General features: G+C 43.0%; 1 protein-coding gene across 2 annotated transcripts in view; it reads right to left on the bottom strand.

Annotated features, from left to right (window-relative positions):
* Positions 1–24,810, bottom strand: part of AFAP1 (actin filament associated protein 1) — a 482,665-nt gene that overhangs the window by 302,891 nt on the left and 154,964 nt on the right. For both annotated transcript variants that reach the window (XM_069203306.1, XM_069203299.1), the window contains exon 2: positions 5,657–5,785. In XM_069203306.1, coding sequence (XP_069059407.1) covers positions 5,657–5,785 — 129 coding nt within the window. The remainder of the gene's footprint in view (positions 1–5,656; positions 5,786–24,810) is intronic.

The following is a 24,810-nucleotide window of genomic DNA, read 5'->3' on the forward strand; positions in this document are numbered from 1 at the left end:
TGTCCCAACCCTCCTGCACAGCATTTTAGGACATTTCAACACAGCGACTTAAGGTGCTCTGTTGAAAAACATCTCCGAGAGCTTGAAACCATGTATTCAAGCTGCCACCACTGACTGGTCCCTCCCTTCCAAAATTTCAAAGGGGTGCCCCTCCTGAGTTTGGTTCCAGACATCAGATTGCCCTCCTCTGCTTCTGTGGAAGTAAATCTTCCAGATCAGGTGCAGTTTGGAAGGTAATTAGCACAAGCAGATCCCATCCCCATTCCCTCCTCTCCTAGAAATAAACATAATTTCTGGCTAGTGGCCCTATTGTGGGTGGTGGGGGGGTGGGTGAATGATATATTTGATGGTGCCTGTTGCGTGCCTGCTAACTGGGGTATCAGCCCACAACACCTCAGCGGGCCTTGGACTACTCTGCCTCGCAACTCAGAGTCAAGTTCCAACAGGCTTGGCTCTCTCCAGTAGAAGTAAAGTTGAAATGAATTACTTGAGAAGGACCCACATCCTTCCCAACATAAGAAACACTTTCTTACAGTGACCCTAAACAGTAGATCTTTGAACTGATATTGTTGTCCACTTACTACAAACCGCAGGTAGTGCCGAGCCGGGGTTATGGGATATGGAAGCAGAAGTCCTTGTCGAAAAAGGTCACCATGAAGTCCCCTGTTCAGAACAATGTGATGACCATGTGGGAGTACTCCGACAGGTTACAGTAGCTTAACCGCCTGAAGTCCAGGAAGGAAAGTAGGGTGCCATTGTTGCTTGAGATCATGGAGTACAGGAAGTAGACCTCTTTGCTGTACCTGTGCTATTGAGCTAGTGCCCTGACACATTTGACAAGCATACCCTATACGTTCTTTTTCAGCAGCCACAGACGAGCACTGCTGATGATATGGTGATAAGGCAGACTATCTGGGAGCATAGTGTGGAACTCTAGGCAGCAACCATGCTATTCCAATGGAGGGCACCTGGAGTGCAACCACTTATTTCTTCCCATTGGGAAAGAACAAGCTGTCTTCCCCCGACAGATATTGTTTGATTGGTGGGTGATCATAGGGGAGTCAAGGCTTAGAGGCAGGGGTCCACTGGTGGAGCCCCCGCTCCTCTTACCTCACAGTATTTGCCCATGCCAAAGGGTGTGGAGCCCTGCATCTCCTGACAAGGCTGTTGGTGCTAGTATCACTATTTGTGTGGAGTCCTAGATCTTTTCAGCTCCTTTCCCTTGCTGCTTCCAAGAGTCAAATATAGGCACTGAGGTCTTCAGGGTGCCTATCGCCATGGCTGGCTGGGTCCTTTTTTGTTTTCTCTTACAGTGTGGATTTGGGGCCTGAACAGATGCATGCCATCAAAGGGCACATTCAGGAGATGGTGCAGTACCTCGGGCGTAAAGTCAGAGACCCTAAGACCGGTGTAGCAGCAGAGGAGACCAGTGTTCACTTCTCTTGAGGCAGAGTCGACAGAATCCAATGCACCTCTGATATTGCCTTTGGAAAAGATCTTCCTCTCATCCAAGAGTTCCTGTCCCCTCTTTGAATGAGTCTCCAGAATTTCACTAACTCCTCCATCACCATGGGAAGATCTTGCGCAAACAACATGGTCCTGGAGAGAGTCACAACAAGGAAATCATCCTCCTCTTATAAAACATGCATCTTCACATTGTGAAATTGTGATGCAATTTGTACACAGTGGGGTCATCAGGGATAGGTAGCCTTGAAAGTGTAAGGCGTCTTGGTCTGGTTTGGCCTGAAGGTCTACCTGGCAATCCTCCTAGAAGTCCTCCACCTCCCCGGGAACAGTAGGGTCATAATATGGACCACTGGACTGCATATGCTACCCTGATATCTGTCTGTTTGCATGTACCATGGTGAGGACTCTGATGTAGGTGGAAGAGCATGGGAGAGGTGGTGGCAGTAGATATGTAGGAGCCCCCAAGGGCTGAATGTAGTGGAGGTGGGCTAGATGCCCTATCTCCGACTTTCTTCAGAGTAGGAGCGAGCTGTTCCAAACACAGCAAGTCTTTTTTACCTTTTTTTTTTTTTTCTAAAGAGATTGCGAGTGTTTGTGGACCTTTTTGTAAGGGAGGCCTGGCAAGATTGGGGCCTCAATGGAGTTCGACCTCAGTCTAAGTTTCTTTCTAAGAAAATTTGAGTGAGGATCTGGTTGCCAGCTTCATAGTAGATTTTGTATGAGATTAGTGCTTCAAGTTTGAGGCAGCGTGATGGGCAGTGTAGTACCCTTTGCTGAAGGCTTGCTCGGAGCAGAGTTAGCCTCTCACAGTCGGACGTGTCCACATCCAGACTTGGACCAGTGGAGCAGTGCCTTTTTAGGTGAGGTTAAGGGCTCAATGCCAGCCTCTGTAAACCCAAAGGTAAAAAAGACCTTAGGGAGGGAAAAGGTGACTGCTGCAGCAAAGCAATGTTGGCAGCTACATTTTTCATTTTTGTCCTTGTTGGAAATTTTAACACCAAAACTCAAGGCCTCAGTGGGACCCTAAAGTCATCATTATGGCCTTTTAGAATCCTTGTCAGCCACAGTGTCATGCCTTGCCCAGTTGGATCTTTTTGACCTTCATAATTTTTTCTATGTTAGAAGATAAAACAGTAGACAAGGCAGCACCATTGGGGGTGCATTCGATCCATGCTCCTTTGCAGTTGGCCCAAAAAAGGCATTTAGAACTCAGTTATCTGCACCACTGACTAACAATTGCATGTTTTGCCACTAAAATGTTAAGAATAAATTTCCCCAGATCCTCTGATGCAACTTAATTTTTTTGTTCTTTAGGCCTTATTATGCTCACCAAATGGTTGTTCTTTCTACTAAACTGGGTTTGGAAATTCCAATTGGTTTCTAGACTTTAATGTTGTTTTGTCACTGCTTAAACATTGTTCATACTTTTTTTAATAAAATGTCTTTTGCTTTATTCGACAGCTGTGAAGGTAAGCGCAGGTTTTCTTGCTGACGGTGTATTTGCATAACAAGGAATTTGTTTCTTAACTTCCACTCTAAGTTAATCCATGATCCTCCAAATACCAACACAAGATCCCTCAGTAAAAAGACTGGATCAAAGAACAGATTCACCTGCTCTACCTGTGTGAAAATAGAGATGAACATCCAAGGGTTTAAGTCTTTGATTGAACTGTTTAACACAGGAAAGCTTCACTGTAGCACATCACACAATGGAGGACAGTATCCTTAATGTGCACAGGTCTATATCGGGTCCACCCGAGTCTATATTCGCACAAATTACTCATAAATGAACTATCTGTACTGGCTAACTTGGGACTTAAAACAAGTTTAATGATTAACTGTTATCGGTCATCGAAGAGCAGTATACAGATTTTTGAAACATTCCTCCAAAGATGTTTATGTTATACAAACTTAACTATCAAATGAAAATAGTTACTGGATGGTTAGGCAAATCAAGGTACAGAAGATGCAAATATGCAACAGGCAAATAGGCAGCTTAGAGGAGTAAACTAAATTACATTTTTTTTTAGCAGAAAAAGATCAATATCAAAGGAAGTAATAAATATAAAAGAAAGATACAATCACACTAAAACACAGAACAAAATTATTGAGTCAGACAGAACTCAAAGTAATTCAGATATGAACCATAAACTGGAAAAAAGAGTGTTTCGCTTACAAATAAATACACTTCATTAAGATATGAACGTTCAGTTATGCAGATGAGGCCACCTCCCCAAGACCAGAAGTTTACAAAACAGTGAAATCAGCAAATAACTACAGGACTCAGTGTACCAGAGTGTGAAAACTGATGAACGCACAGGTCAAGTGGAATAGGGAGAGGCGAAAACAGACTCTCTAGTTACTTGAAAAATGAAACGGTGCTCCCTCTAACCTCTCCAAGAACATTCTGGCAGCAAAGCGTATTCTTCTCTCACCCTTCACCCACTATGGTCCCCCAACTAGCCCCGCTGCAAACTGCTGCTGGACATTAGAGGGTGAGAGAAAAAATAGGACCAGAGAGGAGAGGAGCGGATACAGCAAATTAAGAGGGAACTATTGAAAAGTGTGTCACTTGTGCGCTTTCATAAATATATAGAGACTATAATTACTCGTTTGCAAAGTACAAAAAAGAAAGGCTTGGCATTATGTTTGGGATGATTGCTCTTAGGCTGTCAATTCCTTCTTCAATTATAGGTGGGGTAATACCCTACACACCTTACAAACCGTGGGTAACATTAAAAAAAAAAAACCTTCAACACCAAAGGAGGTAATGGTGTTTGCAATAATATAGCAGAGAAGGATCCGCTCATAAATCTTTGTGTACGCTACATGTCAACTTTGATGCGTAAAACTCAAAATGTTATGAGAGGACACGAATGAAGGACCTTGAATCAGAGAATCAGAACCTACACATATTATTCATAGATGGATTCAACAGACATTACACAACAGATGGACTCAACAACCTTGGTACAACTGGATGTTTGGCTGGTCCACTGTAGTGCTAAGTGTGGAGTCAAGGGTGGGGAAAATGGATATTCACTAGTGGAAATGGCAGAGTGAGGGCACTAGGAAAGCTGGGAAACTCACAAAGCGGAACTTTTTTGACTATTCACCTACAGTGTTAATGTGTTTTACATTCAACCTGTGTGCTCAAATTTATGGACAAAAGAAAGTTGGCTTATGTGCAGAAATTGAATGTGAACCATAAAGTTGGGACTGAACATTCAAAACACCTCCACTGACTTTCTTGGTGTACCAGAAGAGGTTCCTTCATCTAGAAGGACATTTCCCAAGTGAATAAAAAAAAAAAAAATGTGAATTTGTGGCTTAAAAATAACTGTAAATCTAACGGAATTTTAACAGGATTAGAGTATTAACAGAAACATATATAAATATATATTGTAGTTTTCGTAGTGTGTGACTAAGAGTACTCTGTTTATGGAAATCGTCAGTGTATGGCTCCAAATCTTGAAGGAACTATTTTGGGAACAAGTACCAGGGTGCCTTCCAATAACCAGTCAGCTTTTCCACGACTGAAAGTTGCACACGAGTCTGCAAACATTCTACAATCACACCCAACATCTTGACCAAAAGGGCTGCATAATTAATGCTTGGGTGGGAGGGGCCTTCATCTCGGACAATAGGCGCTACAGAAGTGGCCTACAATGTGCAATAAATTCATTACGCTCAAACGAGATTAAGTTCAAACAAATATGGTTCGTTCACCATGTGAGGAATTCCACTGCAGCATTTAATACCTTTGAGTACTTTGAGGAGGGGGGGGGGGGGGGCGAGTAATGAACTAGTTGCTTAATCTAGATACAGCCCAGCGCCTTCTGCATGACTGTCTTCACATTATGGTGGAGGAAAGAGTAAAAGGCTGAAAACTGCCCATCACTCAGCAATCCCCTTCAGACATCTCCATTCCTCACCCCCTCCACAAACCTCCCTCGCCCTTAACCACGCTCATTATAAAGGACTTTAGCCTCTCTGCAAATGTGGCTTAGCATCCAGGTTATTGGGCTGCAAAGCATACATTACGCGGGGGGAAAAGCTGTTCTTGGCAATTCATGTTGAAAGTTCAGACGATTCCAGCTCAACAATTTCCAAGGAGTTAATTCCGTGAAATTCGGCATGATGCAACACGAGACACACAGCAGAACATGACACCGCCTATTTCACTGACCTCTGGATGACTGGATCCGCTGGAGAATGTTACATAGGAGGGCTTTTTTCTCCCTGACAGTCACTGTGAGATATTCATGGTCCAGGAGCTCGAGGAACAGCCGCAGCTCAACTATTAACTCTTCCATATCTGAAAGGGAAAACAAGAGGTCATCTGTGGGGTCAGCAGAAACAGAAGTCTAGGCAGCCAAGCCCTGCTCAAGCTTGTCACTCAAATACTGAGGACCCTGCGCCCCCTTCAAAAGGAATGTTCTCCCTACATATCAGATAGGATGCATCAACATCTGCATTTAGGAGGGACTTTAACCAACACTTTCTTTAAAAAAATAACAAAAAAACTTACAGAAAATGCACCTGTTGGCTGAACCCCCAACTAACTACTGCACTAACATAATGTAGAATCCCCGCAACAACGTAAATTGTTTTCCATGCACCTGCACTATGTATTAATTACCCATACATGTTTTGAAACATTCTACTCTGTCCTCCCACCCCCAGGTCTTCCATTTAGCATACACTCTATTAAGAACGATGGTATATAGAATTATAGATGGGTAACAGTGAATTACAGGGATGTTTTTAACTGAGGGGTTAGGAGTATATCTACAAAATGTGATTTCTCCCTCCACTTCATATTTTCCATCTCGAATCACACTCACTGAGATAAAATAGCAAACAAACAAAATCCCCGCATTCACATCTAACTGCAATAGACTAACATACTCTATCAAGCTGGATTACTAGTGGGTTGTGTAAATACCGACTGCTCCTCAATCTGTCCTTTTCTGCTTTAGGTAATTACTTGTTGGTTTATGCTTTCATATCAGAAACAAGATGGCCCTACTTATTCCTCTTGCCATTTGTGCTGCACGCAGTCACCCTGACCAAGTGTCCTGCAAGTTTAAAGTGATGCGTAGTTTCGCTGCTCCTTAAGTGTGGAGTAAACACTATCTATCCTTAAATAGATTTGCTTTTTTGGATGCTAGTCATGTAGAGGCAGTAGAAAATAACTTCTGGTCAATAAACCCCCTCTCCTTGGGTCGGATTTTGGGTCAATGCTGGGCAGTGGCGGCCGGCAGCTTTAGGAGGGAGGGGGCGGGCGGGGCACACACACACACACACACACACAAACACTAATTCTTTCACACACAGACACGCACGCACATTCATTAACATACCATTCAAACATGTACGCACACACCAAACATTCATTTTAAAAGATCGCACACACTCATTTTTTCACACGCACATCCATTAACAACACTCATAACACTCAAACATGCATGCGCGCACCAAACATTCAATTTAAAACATCACACACACACACACACACACACACACTTACCTTCAGCCTCCAGGTCCCAGGAGGGTTGGGACTGCTGCCTTCCCTCATTGGCTGACCTCAGATCAGCCAATGAGGGAAGGCAGCAGTCCCAGCCTCGTCACAGAGTGAGATGGGGTCAGTGAGACTGCTGACCCCACCCCACTCTGTGACAAAGAGTCACAGATTGACACTCGCCCTGGGCGCTTCAGGGCTTAAACCTGAAGCGCCCAGGACGAGTGTCTAGGGGTGACGCTTTCCTCGTCACCCAGGGGAGGGCCTCGAGGCACCTTTGCGGAGGTCACGCCCATAGGAGCTGTGACCTCCTCAGCCCAGCAAAGTTCAGCTAAGGCAGCCAGGAGTCTGCGCAAATCGCGCATGGATCACTCCTGGCTGTCTGAGCTGAAAATGAAGAGTGTCTGTCAGGCTGGCCTTTGTTCAGCCTGACAGACACTCTTCATGAGGGGCAAAAGGTGGGGGGGTGGGGGGAGGTGGCCCCTCCGCTATAAAGGACGGGCCGCCACTGATGCTGGGTATACATCATTTTGGTTTGAACTCCTGGCTGGTCCTATTAATGAATTGAAATGTGGAAGGTGGAGCTAAGGGTGCATCTGTACAGCACACTAACACTCAAGTAAAGTAGAGGAAGGGGTTTTAAAATACACCCTTTTACCGTTAGTTTATGAGACTCTCATCAATGTGAATGGATATGCCATAACTAGGTTATATCGGTCACACTACATAACACCAATCAATATTTTAAGGACTGCCTGCAAATCATGTCATGCATGACAGTGAGTAAAAGAATAGTTTCTTTTTCCTGCCAATCTGCATTACAGTATCAGCTAAATAAAGAGTGAATGCACTTTTATTACCTGAGATTTGTTCCCGGAGTGTTCTTGGCTGAATTTAATGGTTTCTGTAATACAAACGATTTACCTTCAATCTTAGTCACCTGTCCCTGTGACAATATGTCGGCCCACAGCACAATACACACGTTATTTTGTGAATTTTACAAAATACAGAGAAAGTGATTGACTTTTCTGTTGTTGAGGTCCCATAATTTTGTACAATGTCGGCCTGCGTATCTGTTTTTACAAACTTCACCGACTGTTTACATTTGTAATATTGTGTCAAGGGTCTTATGGGCTGTGATCAACTGCAGAAAGACACTGCAAGCCTGAAAAAAAACGTCTCCACGCGGTCCTCATTTTTAATTTTAAATACAATATGCCTATTTAGATGATGTTTCTAATGCTCGTGTTTAATGTTTCATCGGGTTAGAGAGTATATGCTTTTATGATTAAGTTAAATCAAATAAAGTTTATTTTGAATCGACTCTTAAATTTAACATGGAACTATGTAACGTTATTTAGAACATCTGAGCTAATAAACGCACATTAACACTTTACTACAGTGCAAATGTCAAAATGAAGTTTATTGACATGAAACTGTGTTACTTCTTTACTATTGCAAGCAACAATTACGTTAATTAGGGAAACAACTTTTCTTATAGTCACCAGTCCTCAATGTGATTGTATCATAGTGCTCAAATTTAAACCCTTGTCCTGGCTTTGATTAAATATCTTTTATTAAAACAAGTACTACACATGAAACATAACATGGCATACAGGGAGTGCAGAATTATTAGGCAAATTAGTATTTTGACCACATCATCCTCTTTATGCATGTTGTCTTACTCCAAGCTGTATAGGCTCGAAAGCCTACTACCAATTAAGCATATTAGGTGATGTGCATCTCTGTAATGAGAAGGGGTGTGGTCTAATGACATCAACACCCTATATCAGGTGTGCATAATTATTAGGCAACTTCCTTTCCTTTGGCAAAATGGGTCAAAAGAAGGACTTGACAGGCTCAGAAAAGTCAAAAATAGTGAGATATCTTGCAGAGGGATGCAGCACTCTTAAAATTGCAAAGCTTCTGAAGCGTGATCATCGAACAATCAAGCGTTTCATTCAAAATAGTCAACAGGGTCGCAAGAAGCGTGTGGAAAAACCAAGGCGCAAAATAACTGCCCATGAACTGAGAAAAGTCAAGCGTGCAGCTGCCACGATGCCACTTGCCACCAGTTTGGCCATATTTCAGAGCTGCAACATCACTGGAGTGCCCAAAAGCACAAGGTGTGCAATACTCAGAGACATGGCCAAGGTAAGAAAGGCTGAAAGACGACCACCACTGAACAAGACACACAAGCTGAAATGTCAAGACTGGGCCAAGAAATATCTCAAGACTGATTTTTCTAAGGTTTTATGGACTGATGAAATGAGAGTGAGTCTTGATGGGCCAGATGGATGGGCCCGTGGCTGGATTGGTAAAGGGCAGAGAGCTCCAGTCCGACTCAGACGCCAGCAAGGTGGAGGTGGAGTACTGGTTTGGGCTGGTATCATCAAAGATGAGCCTGTGGGGCCTTTTCGGGTTGAGGATGGAGTCAAGCTCAACTCCCAGTCCTACTGCCAGTTCATGGAAGACACCTTCTTCAAGCAGTGGTGCAGGAAGAAGTCTGCATCCTTCAAGAAAAACATGATTTTCATGCAGGACAATGCTCCATCACACGCGTCCAAGTACTCCACAGCGTGGCTGGCAAGAAAGGGTATAAAAGAAGGAAATCTAATGGCATGGCCTCCTTGTTCACCTGATCTGAACCCCATTGAGAACCTGTGGTCCATCATCAAATGTGAGATTTACAAGGAGGGAAAACAGTACACCTCTCTGAACAGTGTCTGGGAGGCTGTGGTTGCTGCTGCACCCATTGTTGATGGTGAACAGATCAAAACACTGACAGAATCCATGGATGGCAGGCTTTTGAGTGTCCTTGCAAAGAAAGGTGGCTATATTGGTCACTGATTTGTTTTTGTTTTGTTTTTGAATGTCAGAAATGTATATTTGTCAATGTTGAGATGTTATATTGGTTTCACTGGTAATGATAAATAATTGAAATGGGTATATATTTTTTTTTGTTAAGTTGCCTAATAATTATGCACAGTGATAGTCACCTGCACACACAGATATCCCCCTAACATAGCTAAAACTAAAAACAAACTAAAAACTACTTCCAAAAATATTCAGTTTTGATATTAATGAGTTTTTTGGGTTCATTGAGAACATGGTTGTTGTTCAATAATAAAATTAATCCTCAAAAATACAACTTGCCTAATAATTCTGCACTCTCTTGTATATGCAGATGCACAGAATATGCTATCTACCATTGTTGAAGGAGGGGCATCACAGTTCACACGAGGCTTTGCCAACCACAGCAATAAATGGCATAATGCACGACATCTACATATATACCATATATAACGTAAAAGCGTACATTCAATGAGTAGTAATTGGCACTAAGGGAGCTACATACTGTGCAGAAGTGCACATTTTGCAAAAGCAGAATCCCATCACTCACAGCCAGGTAATCCAATAGCTGAATCATGCTCACCGTACGGTACGCTCTGGTGAGTAGAAGTAAAATATGAATGATACTACAGCACATCAATGGATGAAGAGGTCTTACTGACAGCCTCTAAGTGAGAATCATTTATATATTTTCATTAAAAACAAAAGGGATGGACTGCCAGATCTAAAAATTCTGCCTACAAAGCAGAATTTGCGCATATAAAAGCCTTATCCCAAATTAAGGCATGCTTCCTTTTCATACAGTTACCATCTCAAATGTAGTTCCTAACTCTCCTCTCATAATATTCCACAATTTTCAAAACAGCAATATTAACATATAACACGGTCCATCAGAACATCCCTAATTACTGGTCACAAATGCACATGATATGCAGTTGTATTTGCAATATGCTTTGCAAAAATCTAATGTGCCTAGAACTTCCATAACATACGTTAAATCTGTATTTCTTCAATTGTGCTCTCATTATCTAAAGTTCACCTCCTCCACTTTTTAACTAGACCTAGACATCTCTGCACTTCAAGAAAATACTCAAAACATTCTAGTTAAAGAAGCCACTATTAACAAGCATTTTCAATGCAACGGGTCTCGCGTTTGCTCATGTTAGAGCTGATCGCGTTGTAAACTCCTAACCCGACTTTTCATCTATCGGCAAAAGTGCTTTTATGTACGTAAAAAAGTGAAATTAACTGTGTAAGCGCTCGACTTCTGCCAAGCAAAATCGCGCTAGGAAAATAGAGAAAAAGTAGTCCACGATCCGACAGAAAACAGCGAGCCTCGCATGTTTTCTGTACTTGGTTGCTGCGCTGGAGGAGGGCTAACCACCGGAAAAGGCATGATGTGTGCACGCCTTCCACTAATGAAAGCAAGCAGATTTTACTAGGCAAGCCCACGAACCAATCAAACACACTGATGTGACGTCGACCTTTTCTAATAACTAAAGGGTCTCGCTGCAATACGCATGCGCGAGCGCATGCAACGCAGGCTCGACCCTAAAAAGGTGGACGAAAATTCCAAATCTTTACTGATGACCTATGCATGAAGTCTGGTTGATTGAGATGGGGTGTTCCCATGAGAGGTAAGATCAATACAGGGTCTCAAAGCAGGCGCTCTCTAGAAATTGTGGTGTGCGGGTCTACAGAGTAGTGCAACCGCCGTATTATGGCACCTTTATTTATTTTTTTAGTTTTATTGTTTGTTTACTGTAGCCATGCTGACCAGTATCTGGGATGCTGTATAGCCTGGCTAAAAAACATTAGCAAAGCTATCAGGCCCAATGCAAGAGTTTGTGGTTTTTCAATGACGTACTGCATTCGTTGCTTAATTACTTCTCCAATAAACTGACTACAGCACTGCAGATCCATAGTGAGGCCAAAATGTCGAACACAGCCAACATGAAAAAGATCATGGTTTAATGCAACGTATCAATCATCATTTAAATGGAGCCTTGCGGGGGGAGGGGATGAAAGGAAACGAGTGTTGGCAATGCTACTAGGTCTGTCTTCTGAATAAAAGTGCTCTTTGTGTCATTGACTGGTTTAGGAACTCAATACCTCATCACACGCATGCATTTTGGCACTCCTTGCATCCATTCATCCAACCACCGACTCATTCTTGCATTCACTTGACAAAACTGTAATAAAACACACACTCGACAGAATATGCAAGATATATTGAAATAATACAAGTGAAACAAAAAGAAAACATGGTGTCTTATACATGGCAAGTATATGTGTTCAATAACAAAACTGAATACGGCAGCTGGCTCCCCGCCTGCAGAGGTATTGATCATAGTCTTATCGCAGTTTTAACGTTCCAGCATGGCTGCGGTGTTTAGAACCAACATGTTAGCCATCTTGGAATGGTAAAACAAGGATACTTTATGGACAACAGCATTCCATACATGTCACCTAGTTTAGAGAATGTGGCCGGGTGGAATGGTGCTCACTGCCTGTGAAATGAGTGGCAAGCAAACAACCCATTAGCACTGCCTAGAGAGCTGTAGTATCATCTTAGGCAAAATTAAAATAAAAAGAAGTGCAGAAATGAAAGGGGAACAATAAAAGAATAAAATTAATAACTAAAGTACTGGGCAACCAGCCCTGACACTAAAGCATTCATTTTCAGATGGATGTGCACATGTGAGCAGAAACTATATAGTCATTCACAGGACAAGACAAACAACGACTGATGGGAACTGAACCATTACCCCAGGCAGTGCACTTTCATGGCTGTGGGTACAGTGTAAATTACACTCCATGTTTACCAATGGAATGAGAAAGCTGGCCCAATATGCCCTCTATGTATCTAATGTGGCTATATCGATACATAGGGATCCAGATGATATTTAATGATTTTGATCCCGCAGATAGCTAAGCCTGCCAGGCATTGCACAGAGATACTAGCAGGAATTATTACAGTGGAAATTTTCGACCCCTAGGGATTGTCGGAGTGGGGGTAACCAACACCCAATTTCTTCCTTACAAAAGTAATCTGAGATTTTATGGAGGAAAATACCTATCTGCCGGCTTTAACACAGAGTAATTAGCAGTCCACCCTTAAATGGCCAAATGACCAACTTATGCTTTTCGCAATTATGTCCGGCCTATTCCCTTTATAGTCACTTTTCACTATTAAAAATCGAATCCTTAAATACAATTGTCTCAATTAGCTTCTACCATAACCAACTTAGACCTACTTTGTAGGTAATTAACTTTCCCACGATACATTGAGTGTTAGTGAGCCTTCTCTGGACAGCCATGCTGCTACCTGTGCATGCAGCTAGATAAACAAAATAACTGCAGCTGCATGGAAACGAAGCACTTCTTCCTCTGGAAGCACAGAATTTTTGCCCTATCAAAACATGTACTCCTGTCCACCAACATGAAGGCGGAGCCAAAGCCCCCTCAGTAGCACTCCTCAAAGCTCTATTTTGTTGATCATATAAGGTCTGGCGATGGCGAAGCTGTCTACCCAGCCCTAAAAATGAATGATCATACATGAAGAAATTAAAGTACCAGCTTACTAAGAACCACAAAGGCCACATGGGGACTGTTGTGCAGCTACATTCTTAAAAGCAGGTCTTAAGTTGTAAACTGATTAAGTAACTGACAACGCGTGGCTATTGGTTTGCTATTGTTGCTGTAAATCTAAACAACTAGGGCCTTCATGGGTAACAAGGGGTATTGGCTTGTAAAAGCAGGCAACCACTGTGTTGTTAAATGAAAACCGCCATCAAGCCAACAGGATGCCCGGGATACTCGGTAACATTTCCAATCCTGGTATGGTGTGTCGGGGGTGGGGTCAGCATTGTTTGCATCTCACAAACACTCTGGACATCTGTAGGTTTACTCTAGGGGGGAATTGTGCGGAGGGCAGGGGGTCATCTGCCCGAATATGTAGTAAGCTTAACTTCAACAAAACAAGCAAGGTCAGAGTACATAAAATGTCTTCTAAGAGAAAAAATGTAAACAAGCACTGGCAAAGTCATTGGGTCTTGTCTTGGAGGCCAATGCTTTTTCTTCCTGCAACACAGCATCAAAGCAGATACATAAAGCATAGAGGAAATATTTATTTAAAATTAAGTACTGTGAAGAATCTGCTGTACCATGCCATTTTTTAGGTGCATGCATGCTTTAAACACAAATGCGCCTACAAAATGACAGCCCATTGGTCGAGTCATCAGGGTTTTTATGTTAATGGGGCCGGGAGCAGAGAAGCACGAGACTAGACACTTCCATAAGGAGGAGACCAAGGGCCCAGAGAAGCCTGAGACATGAGAGCAACATTGGGGGACGGCACAGAAGCACACAGACAAAGAAGAGTAACATGGGGCAGGGGCATGGAAGCACAGTTGAGAGAGGGCCACGTGTGCGGTTAGAGGAGAGAAGTACACGGGTCAGAGAGCGACATGGAGCACAGGGGCAGAGAAGGTACAAGAGGGAGACAACTGGACAACACATGCACTCTCCTAGGAGTGCTTAACCCAAAAGAAACCAGCGATTCCCAAAATGTGAGCAGTGGAAGGACACAAAGAACTTAGGCCATGCTCCGGGGGAAGCTAATGAAAAAGAAGCAAACAACTGAGAGTGACAATACTGCCAGCCAATGATGAGCAATGGGCGTGATCTACGCCAATTGCAACCTCGCAAAATGTCTTGTGAGACCTAAACATGGATCCCTTTTCAGACTGCAATTAACAGCTGAGCAGGAAATAAATAAGGTGCTAGTGTACTTTACAACTGTCTTCCAGGCTATGGTCAGCAGGTGCAAAACTGAAACAAGTACTGTTTGTCCTTCTCAAGGCTGCGGGCAGTGGAAACTGGAACTCGGGCTGTTATAAAGCAGACATGCTCGGTTTTGCAGAGCGCATCTCACTGCTAAATGTTTATTAAACACATGCGTTTTGGAGCAGTGCCTTGAAGGACTCTTCGTTATGAATGACCATGGCGTTGGGCGTGCAAGCAAACAGGAGCTGTGGGCTTCCCGGAGCCACTGATCTCAGTTCTCAATGAGCATATGGAGGACTGACTGCCAGGGAGGGTGGTGAATCCCTTTCCCTCAGATGGAGCACAGAGGGTGTCACAAGGACCACTGCACCCGTTTCTTAATAGCAGCTCCTTAGTCCTCGGGAATGCCACAGCAGGCATGCTGACACATACAGATATTCTTACAATGTTCTACAGCGAGTGAGAAACTTAACAGGGCAACAACAGCTGAGCAACAAGTAACATACTATGCACAGATCAAACGAACACAATATGCATGGAAACATTTTTACAGTTGTTCAATGCAGTTTCTTAGGACATTTTTCTGCAAGCCACGAGTTCGAATGCAAGCTAGACAGCCTTCCATCATTCTGAAGTCCATAAAATAATACCATAAACTGGGTAGTAGGGTCACCTGTTATTCACAGCGCGTAGAGGCTGTAGAATAGCGTTACGAAGCCCATTCTAAAAGCAAGCTAGTTATAACGTTCCAATGCAAGGTTTTGGGCCCTCGCGCTGAGAAGCAGGTATTGGACAGTTCTTCAGTAGTCACGGCCTTGAATTGCTTACAAGCGCTTCTGCTACATAATGAGGAGTCGAGCAGAGTAGCAACTGGATCAACAGTTCAACGACAGCCTTGTGATGTCAGGGGGGGTTGGCAGGACAGAGTGGAACTGCATCTGCCTTTCTTTGACATGTTTCATCTTTGGGGTCAAGTAATGATCGGCAATTTAGTTGTCATATTTGAAAATATGTATTTATAGCTTTATAAAGCTTTTTATTTTAAGAAGGTTTTTCATGGTTTCCCAGCTGGAAAGGTTTTGACTAAATAACGCCTTAAAATGGCAGTGCAGGCCCTGTAGTTCTTAATGCTTACCACAATTTCTAAAAGTCTACATAAAATACATTTACGCACAAAGAGCATGAATTGCACTGCTTTGCTAAGCTTGTTACTTATAAAACCTGGGAAGGATCTGGTCCTCCTAGAGCAGCACCCCTGCAGTACAGAATTGGTCCAACCACAGCAGCTGAGTGGGTGCTGGTGGGCGCTCAGTGTCTTGATTTTTTTTATGTTCGAGAACATGAGATCTAAGAGTTGACCCGACTTGTGTGTGGGTACGGAGTTAAGTCCAGATTCAGGGCCCCGAAATCCTCTATTGGCCTGACCAGGGATGCACAAGTCATACTCTACAAGAATGTTTGCAGTACGAACTTAGCACGTCTAAGGCTTCCTCTATGAAATGGGCCCCAAGTAAACATATTTTATGATTTTGTATCAAAGATGCATTTCAACAAAAGGTATCCATCACAAGATAAATCTGACAAACACGGATACCAGGTCCAACCAGTATTTCCAATTCCTCAACATTTGTATAGCTGGCAACACTGCTCAATGCCTAGATGCCCCCATGCCTATTTCAACAGTATGTCTATGGTGTTCGTATTATGTTTTGGGTTTATTTTCTGACATTTTCGCTGGTGCCTGAAAATGTTTTTGCCTTTTCCACTCTTTGTCTGGTTTAGGAAGGTTCTTTCCTTCCGATTTGGTACTTTCTAACCATAATGTTAAGTAACTAAAAACATCCAATTCGGAATGTAGCATATGAAACGGGCACAGCAGGAAAGATATACAGATGAGGTGAATTGGCATTTCCATGTACATACAAAAACACGAGCAAAACAAGGAACCGACCAAAGTAAAAATTATCATTAGAAGCAGACTTTCATCCAACTCTTGGTTTAAATCCACTTTGAAAAAAGGCAGCCGTGATGTAATGGTTTCTAGCGCACATCTACTGGTAGGGTAAAGTTTATTCAGTAGTAAAGCTTCCTTAAATTCACCTACTGATAGACACTAGATCTGTGATCCAAAACTAACATAAAATACGTACTGAGAGGCAAGCATGAGCCAAAACCAACCAGCGAGACAGAGAATAGAGGACGGGATGCCATTAAATAGATGGTCCTTTTTCCATATTATACTTCCACCACACCACAGGCTCTTACTGCCGTAAAGTGCGAATACGGCAATATCTAGAAGATGATCCACTTACAATTTTAGCCTGAAGACATGATGCAGATATGTTGCACATAGTATTTTAGTTGGTAACTTGTTTTTAAATGAGATGTTGAAATTTATAATTTTCACAAACCCCTCACTGCATCAAAACTGGTCTTTTTTTTTTTCGAGAAGCCGACATTTTTCAGTAACCATGGTAAAAATGGAATTAAATTTTTGGTTTGACATAGACATTAGAAACATATACCCACTAAGTTAAACAGTGGTGGGAAACACCGTGCGATACGAGGTTTGTAGATCCAGAAATACTCTTGGTAGAAAGAATATTGAAATATGAAAGGAGATGTAGTGAAATAACATTCAAACTTTGCATCCTTTTTTTTTTTTTTTTTACTATCTCTTTATTTGGGTTGTTGGCATATAACACAGTTCGGATACATAGGCCCAATGGCAGCAACACTGAAAACAATCAATTTTGCACTCTTGATTTTTAATTTTTTTTGTTATCATATAGTGCCACAGACTCAGTGGTAAAAAGGAGTTTAATGGGTAACATCAGCAGTTAGACCACAATCAAGATTGGCCTGTTTGGTTACAGCACCCTACCTTGACTATTGAAGAACTTCAAAGTTCAAAAAGTTTTTATTTCTGAACGTAAAACTTGCCGACCCCGTGGTCCACCTCTCGTTGTCTAAAAATGGTGCTTAAGTGGCAGTCCTCCACAGAATGTGCCAGAAACAATCAATCAATGTATTTGTAGAGCGCACTACCCACCCGTAAGGGTCTCAAGGTGCAAGGCGCTGAAGGGAGGGGGGTGGTGCTACTGCTCGAATAGCCAGGTTTTGAGGCGCTTCCTGAATGTCAGCAGGTCTTCGGTCTGTCATAGGAGCAAAGGAAGGGTGTTCCAGGTCTTGGCGGCGAGGTGGGAGAAGGATCTGCCTCCGTTGGTCGCTCTTCAGATGCAGGGGACGGTGGCGAGATCGAGATCGGCTGAGCGGAGTTGGCGGGACGGGGTGTAGAAGGTGAGTCATCTATTGAGGTAGGCTGGACCGGTGTTGTGGAGCGCCTTGTGTGCTTGGGTGAGGAGCTTGAAGGTTATCCTTTTGTTGACGGGGAGCCAATGTTGGTCTCTCAGATGGGGGGTGATGTGGCTGTGGCGGGGGGCATCGAGGATTAGGTGAGCGGAGGCGTTTTGTATGCGTTGCAGTCGTTTGAGGAGTTTGGCCGGGGCTCCTGCATAGAGGGCGTTTTTGTAGTCAAGTATGCTGCTGACGAGGGCTTGGGTGACTGTTATTCTTGTCTCTGTGGGGATCCATCTGTAGATCTTGCGGAGCATGCAGAGGGTGTTGAAGCAGGATGAGGAGACAGCGCTGACTTGCTTGGTCATGGAGAGTGTTGAGTCGAGGAGGATGCCCAGGTTGCATGCATGGTAGGTGGGTGTCGGGGCTGCTCTCATAGTGGACCTTCAGCCTCTATCCTACCCTGCAGCATCGACCAACAGCCACAGAAGGCAACTACGGATGTGCTCTGCCTTTCCTGCTCTTACTGCATCATCAATCCAGTTCGCTATAATAAACGAAGCATTCATTCATTTATTTATGAATTTACTTTCCAGAGAAGAGAAAAACAATAGGGTGTTATTTGACTGCCCCGAACTTTCTAAACTATGCAAGAACATTATCCAGGATCTGTTGGTTCAATACAGGCAAGGGAAAAGTTAGACTAAGGGAGCCTGGTGGGTTTCACTTACCTAAAATTGTGCTGTTTTTGATTTGTTATAAAGGTGATGTATAGAGAACACAGAAACCTGACTAAACATAGGGTTTTAAGTTTAAGAGGCATATATATATATATATATATATATATATATATATATATATATATATATATTACAATTGTTTAGTCAGCATAGAGACTGTTGTAGTATTTGCTATGCTTGGGTAGACATTTGCCCCATGCATGCTGTTTCCAGTATACAAGTAGTTAAATATGCTTTTGCAAGATTCTTCTTCAAATAGTATCTTTGATGCACATACCACTGCCTCTTACATGGATATGATCGAGAAAAGCAGTTAATATGTTGTGCGTCTTATTTATTTAATTTAGCTCCTGGTAAAGCTTCTTCTGGTCAGACCTACAGCCCCTAGCTCCTCAGGGCATACATCTGGCAGCAGGTCTTTCTCCAGGGAAGTCACCTGCAGGTTCTAGTCCTGTTTTGTCAGCTGGACTCTCTTGGAGTCAGAAGTCCTTCTGTGTTTTGTCTCCCTAAAGCAAGTAAACAGGAGGCCAAACACTTGACCAATGGAGAGTAGTAACATGCTGTTGAAGCCACCAGGATTTAGCAATTTGAATCCTTGTAGGATGGAGTCAGAAACGGATTTCCTTATTGCGACTGGGAACAGGCTTCCAAAGAAGGTCCTGAGAATGAAGAGGAGAAGCCCTCCCTGGCATCTCCAAGTCACAAGAGGTAGTACTAAACCTGCCCTTCGGGAGTGGACAGGAACAGTTGGCAGAACATAGAGTGAATCCCTGATGAGTGGCCATCAAAAAACACCCATTGGCCTTTCCTGGGCCCAGAAGCAAGACACTGCCCTCTAAGTCAGAGTTGATAAGCCTCCCTGCCAAGTAAGTCTATTGCAGCTCTGAAAGTGTGATGATTGGCAGACCTGCTTTCAGTCCAGTTCTGGCTCAGGCAGCCTAAAGTACATTTTTAGAAAGTTGCAATACTCTGATTTCGCTATTACATTAGGTTTTAAAAACTAAGCATGGAATAACCTTGAAACATTTTCTAGCCCTTTCCTATGCCAAGGTGGTAAATAAAGATTTCAATCCTACCTAGGCCTATAAGGGAAAGATCAGGCCAGGCCATCAAAGTGATACAGCTTTTGGATGTTATTTTACTATGAGAGCACACTAATTTCAATATGTAGTATTCTCCATTTTTATATGTCAGCACAGTTTGGAGGTTTAAAAGGCAATTTTAAGGATGACTTCTGATAATGTTAACATATGCTTTTCCTACTTGGCAAAGGCATTTTTCATTGTCTTCCATCACTACATTTGCATTTAACCTGCAGCCTAGACAGAACACAGTGGTGCTCCTGGCCTCCATAACACCGATTAACCCAACCAAACTCGTCATGGAAATTTGGTCCCTATCCTGTAAAGTTCAATGCAGATAAAAATGCACGTGTTGGTTAAGGACTCAATGTGCCTAATATGGTACTTAATGTCCCAGCATCCTGAGCAGTGCAAGTTAGTGATTCTAACTTATTGACACTAAATAAACTAATCCAACAAATAGGAATTACGTTCTGGGCAGTAGAGACTATGGCCCCAGGCGTCCCATTGTTCATTCACACAAAATTCATTATCCCAGTGTGAGTGGATCCTTCAGTTCTGCTTTCCTCTTCATGGGGTAGCTAAAGAAGGTAGAAATGTTTGGTTTCGACACAAAGAAGAGGTGTGGTTCTCCTAGAAAGTCCTTTTTCTTAGGGGGGCAAACATGGGGTCTGCTAGGAGGCTATAATTTAGGCTCTGTATCTTTACAGGGAGAAGTAAGACTAGAGATTGTGTTAGCTGGTATGATGCATTTGTATGTGTAGAAGAGGAGAAACATCCTAAACAACGCGGTCTAAGCCATGCGGACACTTACCACGAAAGCGGATTAATGCTTGCCCAAACCACGCCTGTCTTAACCTTGCATATGCATGGTTAAGGCAGAGATAAGGCAGAGATAAGGCAGAGAACCGCCTAGTGGTGCGGGGATAAGAGCAGGAAGAATCAGGAGAGAACACAGTGAGGTAACTGGGGCTGGGGCACGGTTGGAGGAGCAGTTTTTTAGGGGTGGATGGATTTAGGGCTTAGAGTGGGTGGGGCGGGGTAGTTTATTTTTTAGGGTTTAGGATAGATGTAAGTGTCGGGTAGTTTATTTTTTAGGGCCTGGGGTGGGTAGTGATTTTGGGGTAGTTTATTATTTTATTTTTTTGAGAGGCGGGAAAGGTTTAAGTAAGGGAGGGAGAGGAGGAAGGATCGGGAGAGGATGCGGTTAGTTAAGTGGGGCTGGGGCAGGGTTTGGGGTAGGTTTTAGTGGTGGGATGGATTTAGGGAGGTTGGGGGGGGGGGTCGGGGTAGTTTATTTTTTTAGGAGGGTCGTGGGGGTTTGGGATAGTTTAGTTATTAGGGGTGGGGGAAGGTTTTAGAGCTCAGGGCAGGGCAGGTCAGGGGTGTCGGGTAGTTTAGTGTTTAGGGGTGGGGAGGTTTTGGGGCTCAGGGTGGGTGGGGGGGTGTTTTTTTTTTATCTTTATGTAAACAGGGGCCAGGGTTTTTTTTTTGGGGGGGGGGGTAGTTTTTTCAGGTTGGGGTTGAATAACACAACTATGCATGCCGTTTCCACATAGCCCTTTAATAAGCATACTTTTACAACAAAATTAATTGTAAAGGCATGCATGGTAAAGGCATGAGTGGAAAAGACGCAGTTGTGGTTCCAACTGCATTATTAAGGAATGCGTGGTTCCGGCATGCGTGGTTGTGTCATACAACTGTAGAAGAGAGGTGTGTGTGCATGTGTCTCTGAGTAAGGTGGTACGAGGCTTTTGGGGTTTGATGTGCAGTCCGACGTGTTGAATTTTGAGTCATTTTAGCTTAGTTACTTGTATCACAGTGGGGTTATTAAATTTGTATAATATGCTGAATGAGGAAAAGAATGTTTAGGCATGCTTGAGTGTGTTCCAAGAGCAGCAATATGTTTGGGTGTATTTCATTGTGCGTGTTAAGGTGTACTATTGTTTGTGTGCGATAAAGTGAGCAGACTGTGGTACTTTGACCAGGACAATGCACTTGGTGCATCTGACTGTAGTGCCATGTATTTGGTTTCTGAGGTTTGTGTAGTATGATGGAATGTGTTGTGTATAATGTAATGTGTGGGCAGTTCTGAGTCTATTGTGTTGGGTACAGTGTGTCTAGCAGCGTGATTGTGCTGTGTGTGTCAAAGTCCATTTGTGTGTAGTATGCAGACTGAAGGGATTTATGGTCAGTATGCCAGAGATTGCTGAAAGGGGCACAGCACAGGCTGGACCTTGTACCTTGTTTTAATATGTTAAAGTAGTTGAGGGGGTACAGGTAAACAGTCCATTTAATTGGCACATTTTGAAGGCTTCAGCATCATAACTTGAGCCAATTCTGGTAAAAGTAGACGTGCTTTCTATACTTCTATCGTTCGTTACTTCAGCACATTGCATTGTAAACCAAGATGGTAGATGCAATTGATGCCTTTGTCCCCTGGAATGCTTCACTGGCCTTTTGTGTAGGCGGTCCTGCTGTCATTCTGCTCAAGTTGCTCTCTAAAGATCGTGGATTGTAAGGAATATGGTGCTGCAGCACATTCTTCACACATGACTTCATAACTAATCGGCTTCTACTACAAGGCACATATGTTTGCATCCCTCCCCTCGCTGCAAATTCCGATTTGTATGAACTGGCTGATTATGGTGACAGCAGACACAATGGAAAGGTAAAATGCCTGGCCAAAACATTGGCTTTTTGATTGATTGGTGTATTATTTCATATATTAAAATACTGCGCCTGCTAAAAAAGCATTCAGAGCCTTGATTAATGATTGTACAGAACAATCACATGTGCAGTGTGTATAGCATTCACTAAATCTGAACGCTAGTGACCCACCTTGTGTGTAGGTTATAGGGCAAGGCGATTTCTTTAGCTTTTAACTGGATGTTTTCCAGCAAACAAGCGAGAAACAAACGTATTGACCAAAAATGCATCCAACAGTTTACATACACATACATACATATATACATATACACACACACACACACTATAGGCGCACTAAGGAACATGTGGTGCGAAGAAGAAAATCAATAATTCTCGTGCAGCCACAATTATAGAAAGGAAAAACAACACTGCATGCTCATTTGTTTATTTACAAATCACTACGTAACTTTAGCATTAGGGCTGCAGCAACAGATATTTGTAAATAACGGCTGAATGTATAACAATGACACTATCCATAATTCTTGTGCAGACACAAATATAGAAAGGAAAAACAAGACTGCATGTAAAAAAAAAAAATAATCTGTGCCAGAAAATCCATTACACAAAATCAAGTATTTTGTGACCCAAAGAGAATCCGGAGAAACAGCCCAAACTATTTAAGAGTGGATGCTTTAATCTCTATTGTAATCAAAATTGGTGTTCTACATCAGAAGTGTAAAGACAGCCAACTGCATAGACCCATCATGTTCCATGTGCCAAAATATGTGGTACAGATGGGAAGAAATCTCTCTAAATGTAGCTACGAATTCAGCAGATAAAACACTGGCAACTTTACTTCTAGCTCCTGCTTGAGGGAAGTGGTTGTCAGCATCCAGACCACTGGTGCGGAAACTACTGACCGATTTATTAAAAAGAAAACAAATATAATTATCTTCCACTAGTGAATGCTGAAACAGATATCTCGATTCCAGGTACCGATTTTTGGTCATGGGCAAACACAGATCTTGTGTGTGCGCCATCACCTAGGACTGTCTCATAGTGAAGCGGTCTTGTTAGACCGGGAGAGGTGGGGGGGTAAGGGGGTGGAGGTTGACGACTGACTGGTAGAAGGCTACTGCCCTTACCTGATGTTAAGTGGCACAAAAACAGTGGCAGCATCATTCCATCTTTCTGTTTCACAGGTACCAGTCGTGTGGACAGCACTTTTTACCTGTGTCACTGGAGTGGTGCCTAACAGGACACTTGTACAAAGTTCCTTGCCTTTGTACTGCACTTACCTTTGGCCTGCATGGACTGTGTGTAGAACGGCACAGTGTGTGATGGTTGCATGTGCATGCTCGGACATGTGTGCCTGTGGATGGTACATAACATGGAGGCCTAGGCCTGAGGAGGCTAGGCTAGGCTAGGCTGGCAATCAATCAATCAATCAATCAATCACTCTCTCGATCTCTCTCTCGATCTCTCTCTCGATCTCTCTCTCGATCTCTCTCTCGATCTCTCTCTCGATCTCTCGAGAACCCTCTGTGCATATCAAGGGTCTCTTTGATTCCAGGAACAGTTAGTGATCACTGGGGCCTGGGCTAATTGTTAGGGATACTGAGCTGGAGATAAGGTTGACATAGTGGGCCAGGGAATCTTGAGAGGAACACTTGACCTTTGAACTTTTATGAGGCATTTCAGAAGAGGCTGACAACCAGATCTGATATCCAGTAACTCCCTTACCCCGTGTCAAACTTGTGTTATATCATGGCTTGAAATATTAAAATATATGTACTAAGAGGCTGGGCTCAGACATTCCCCAGATAGGAGTTTGTCAGGATTCAGTCCAATCAAAAGAGACTGGTGGTTGGATGAGTACTTGCCCCAAATAGTACAAAAGCCCCTTTGCTCCATAAACGTTCTAGGGTATTGGTAGAAAAAGGTAAGTCTAAACTGAGATTGAGTGGTGACTGGAACTTAATAGACCTGGTTTGGGATACATTTGGTAGATCAGACCTTGCTGCTGTTTTTGACTAAGGCATTCTCAAAGATATGACAGCCCACTCTCTGGTGGGTATATGGAGACTGTCACACCCTTGGGACACAGACTGCACATTTCTGTTCTACGGTTATGGGATCAGGACACACATTGATTGCTTTCTGTTGTCTCAAACTATTACCCTGGAGTGTATTCAAGTGAGATATTGGAGGGAGTAATAACTGAAATCTCACTGGCCCGGGATCAAGTAGACCTAGAACTGATAACAGCACCATTATGAATATGGAAAACGACCCCAGACAGGTAACTAAACCCCCATGGAAAAGAAACGCTTCCGGGTACTACTGATGATCAACTATATAGTGACAAATAAGGATGCAGTGGAAACAGCACAGAAACGGCAGGCCGCGG

The sequence above is a fragment of the Pleurodeles waltl genome, chromosome 1_2 (genome assembly GCF_031143425.1).
Source record: "Pleurodeles waltl isolate 20211129_DDA chromosome 1_2, aPleWal1.hap1.20221129, whole genome shotgun sequence".
In the NCBI taxonomy this organism is placed as follows: domain Eukaryota; kingdom Metazoa; phylum Chordata; class Amphibia; order Caudata; family Salamandridae; genus Pleurodeles; species Pleurodeles waltl.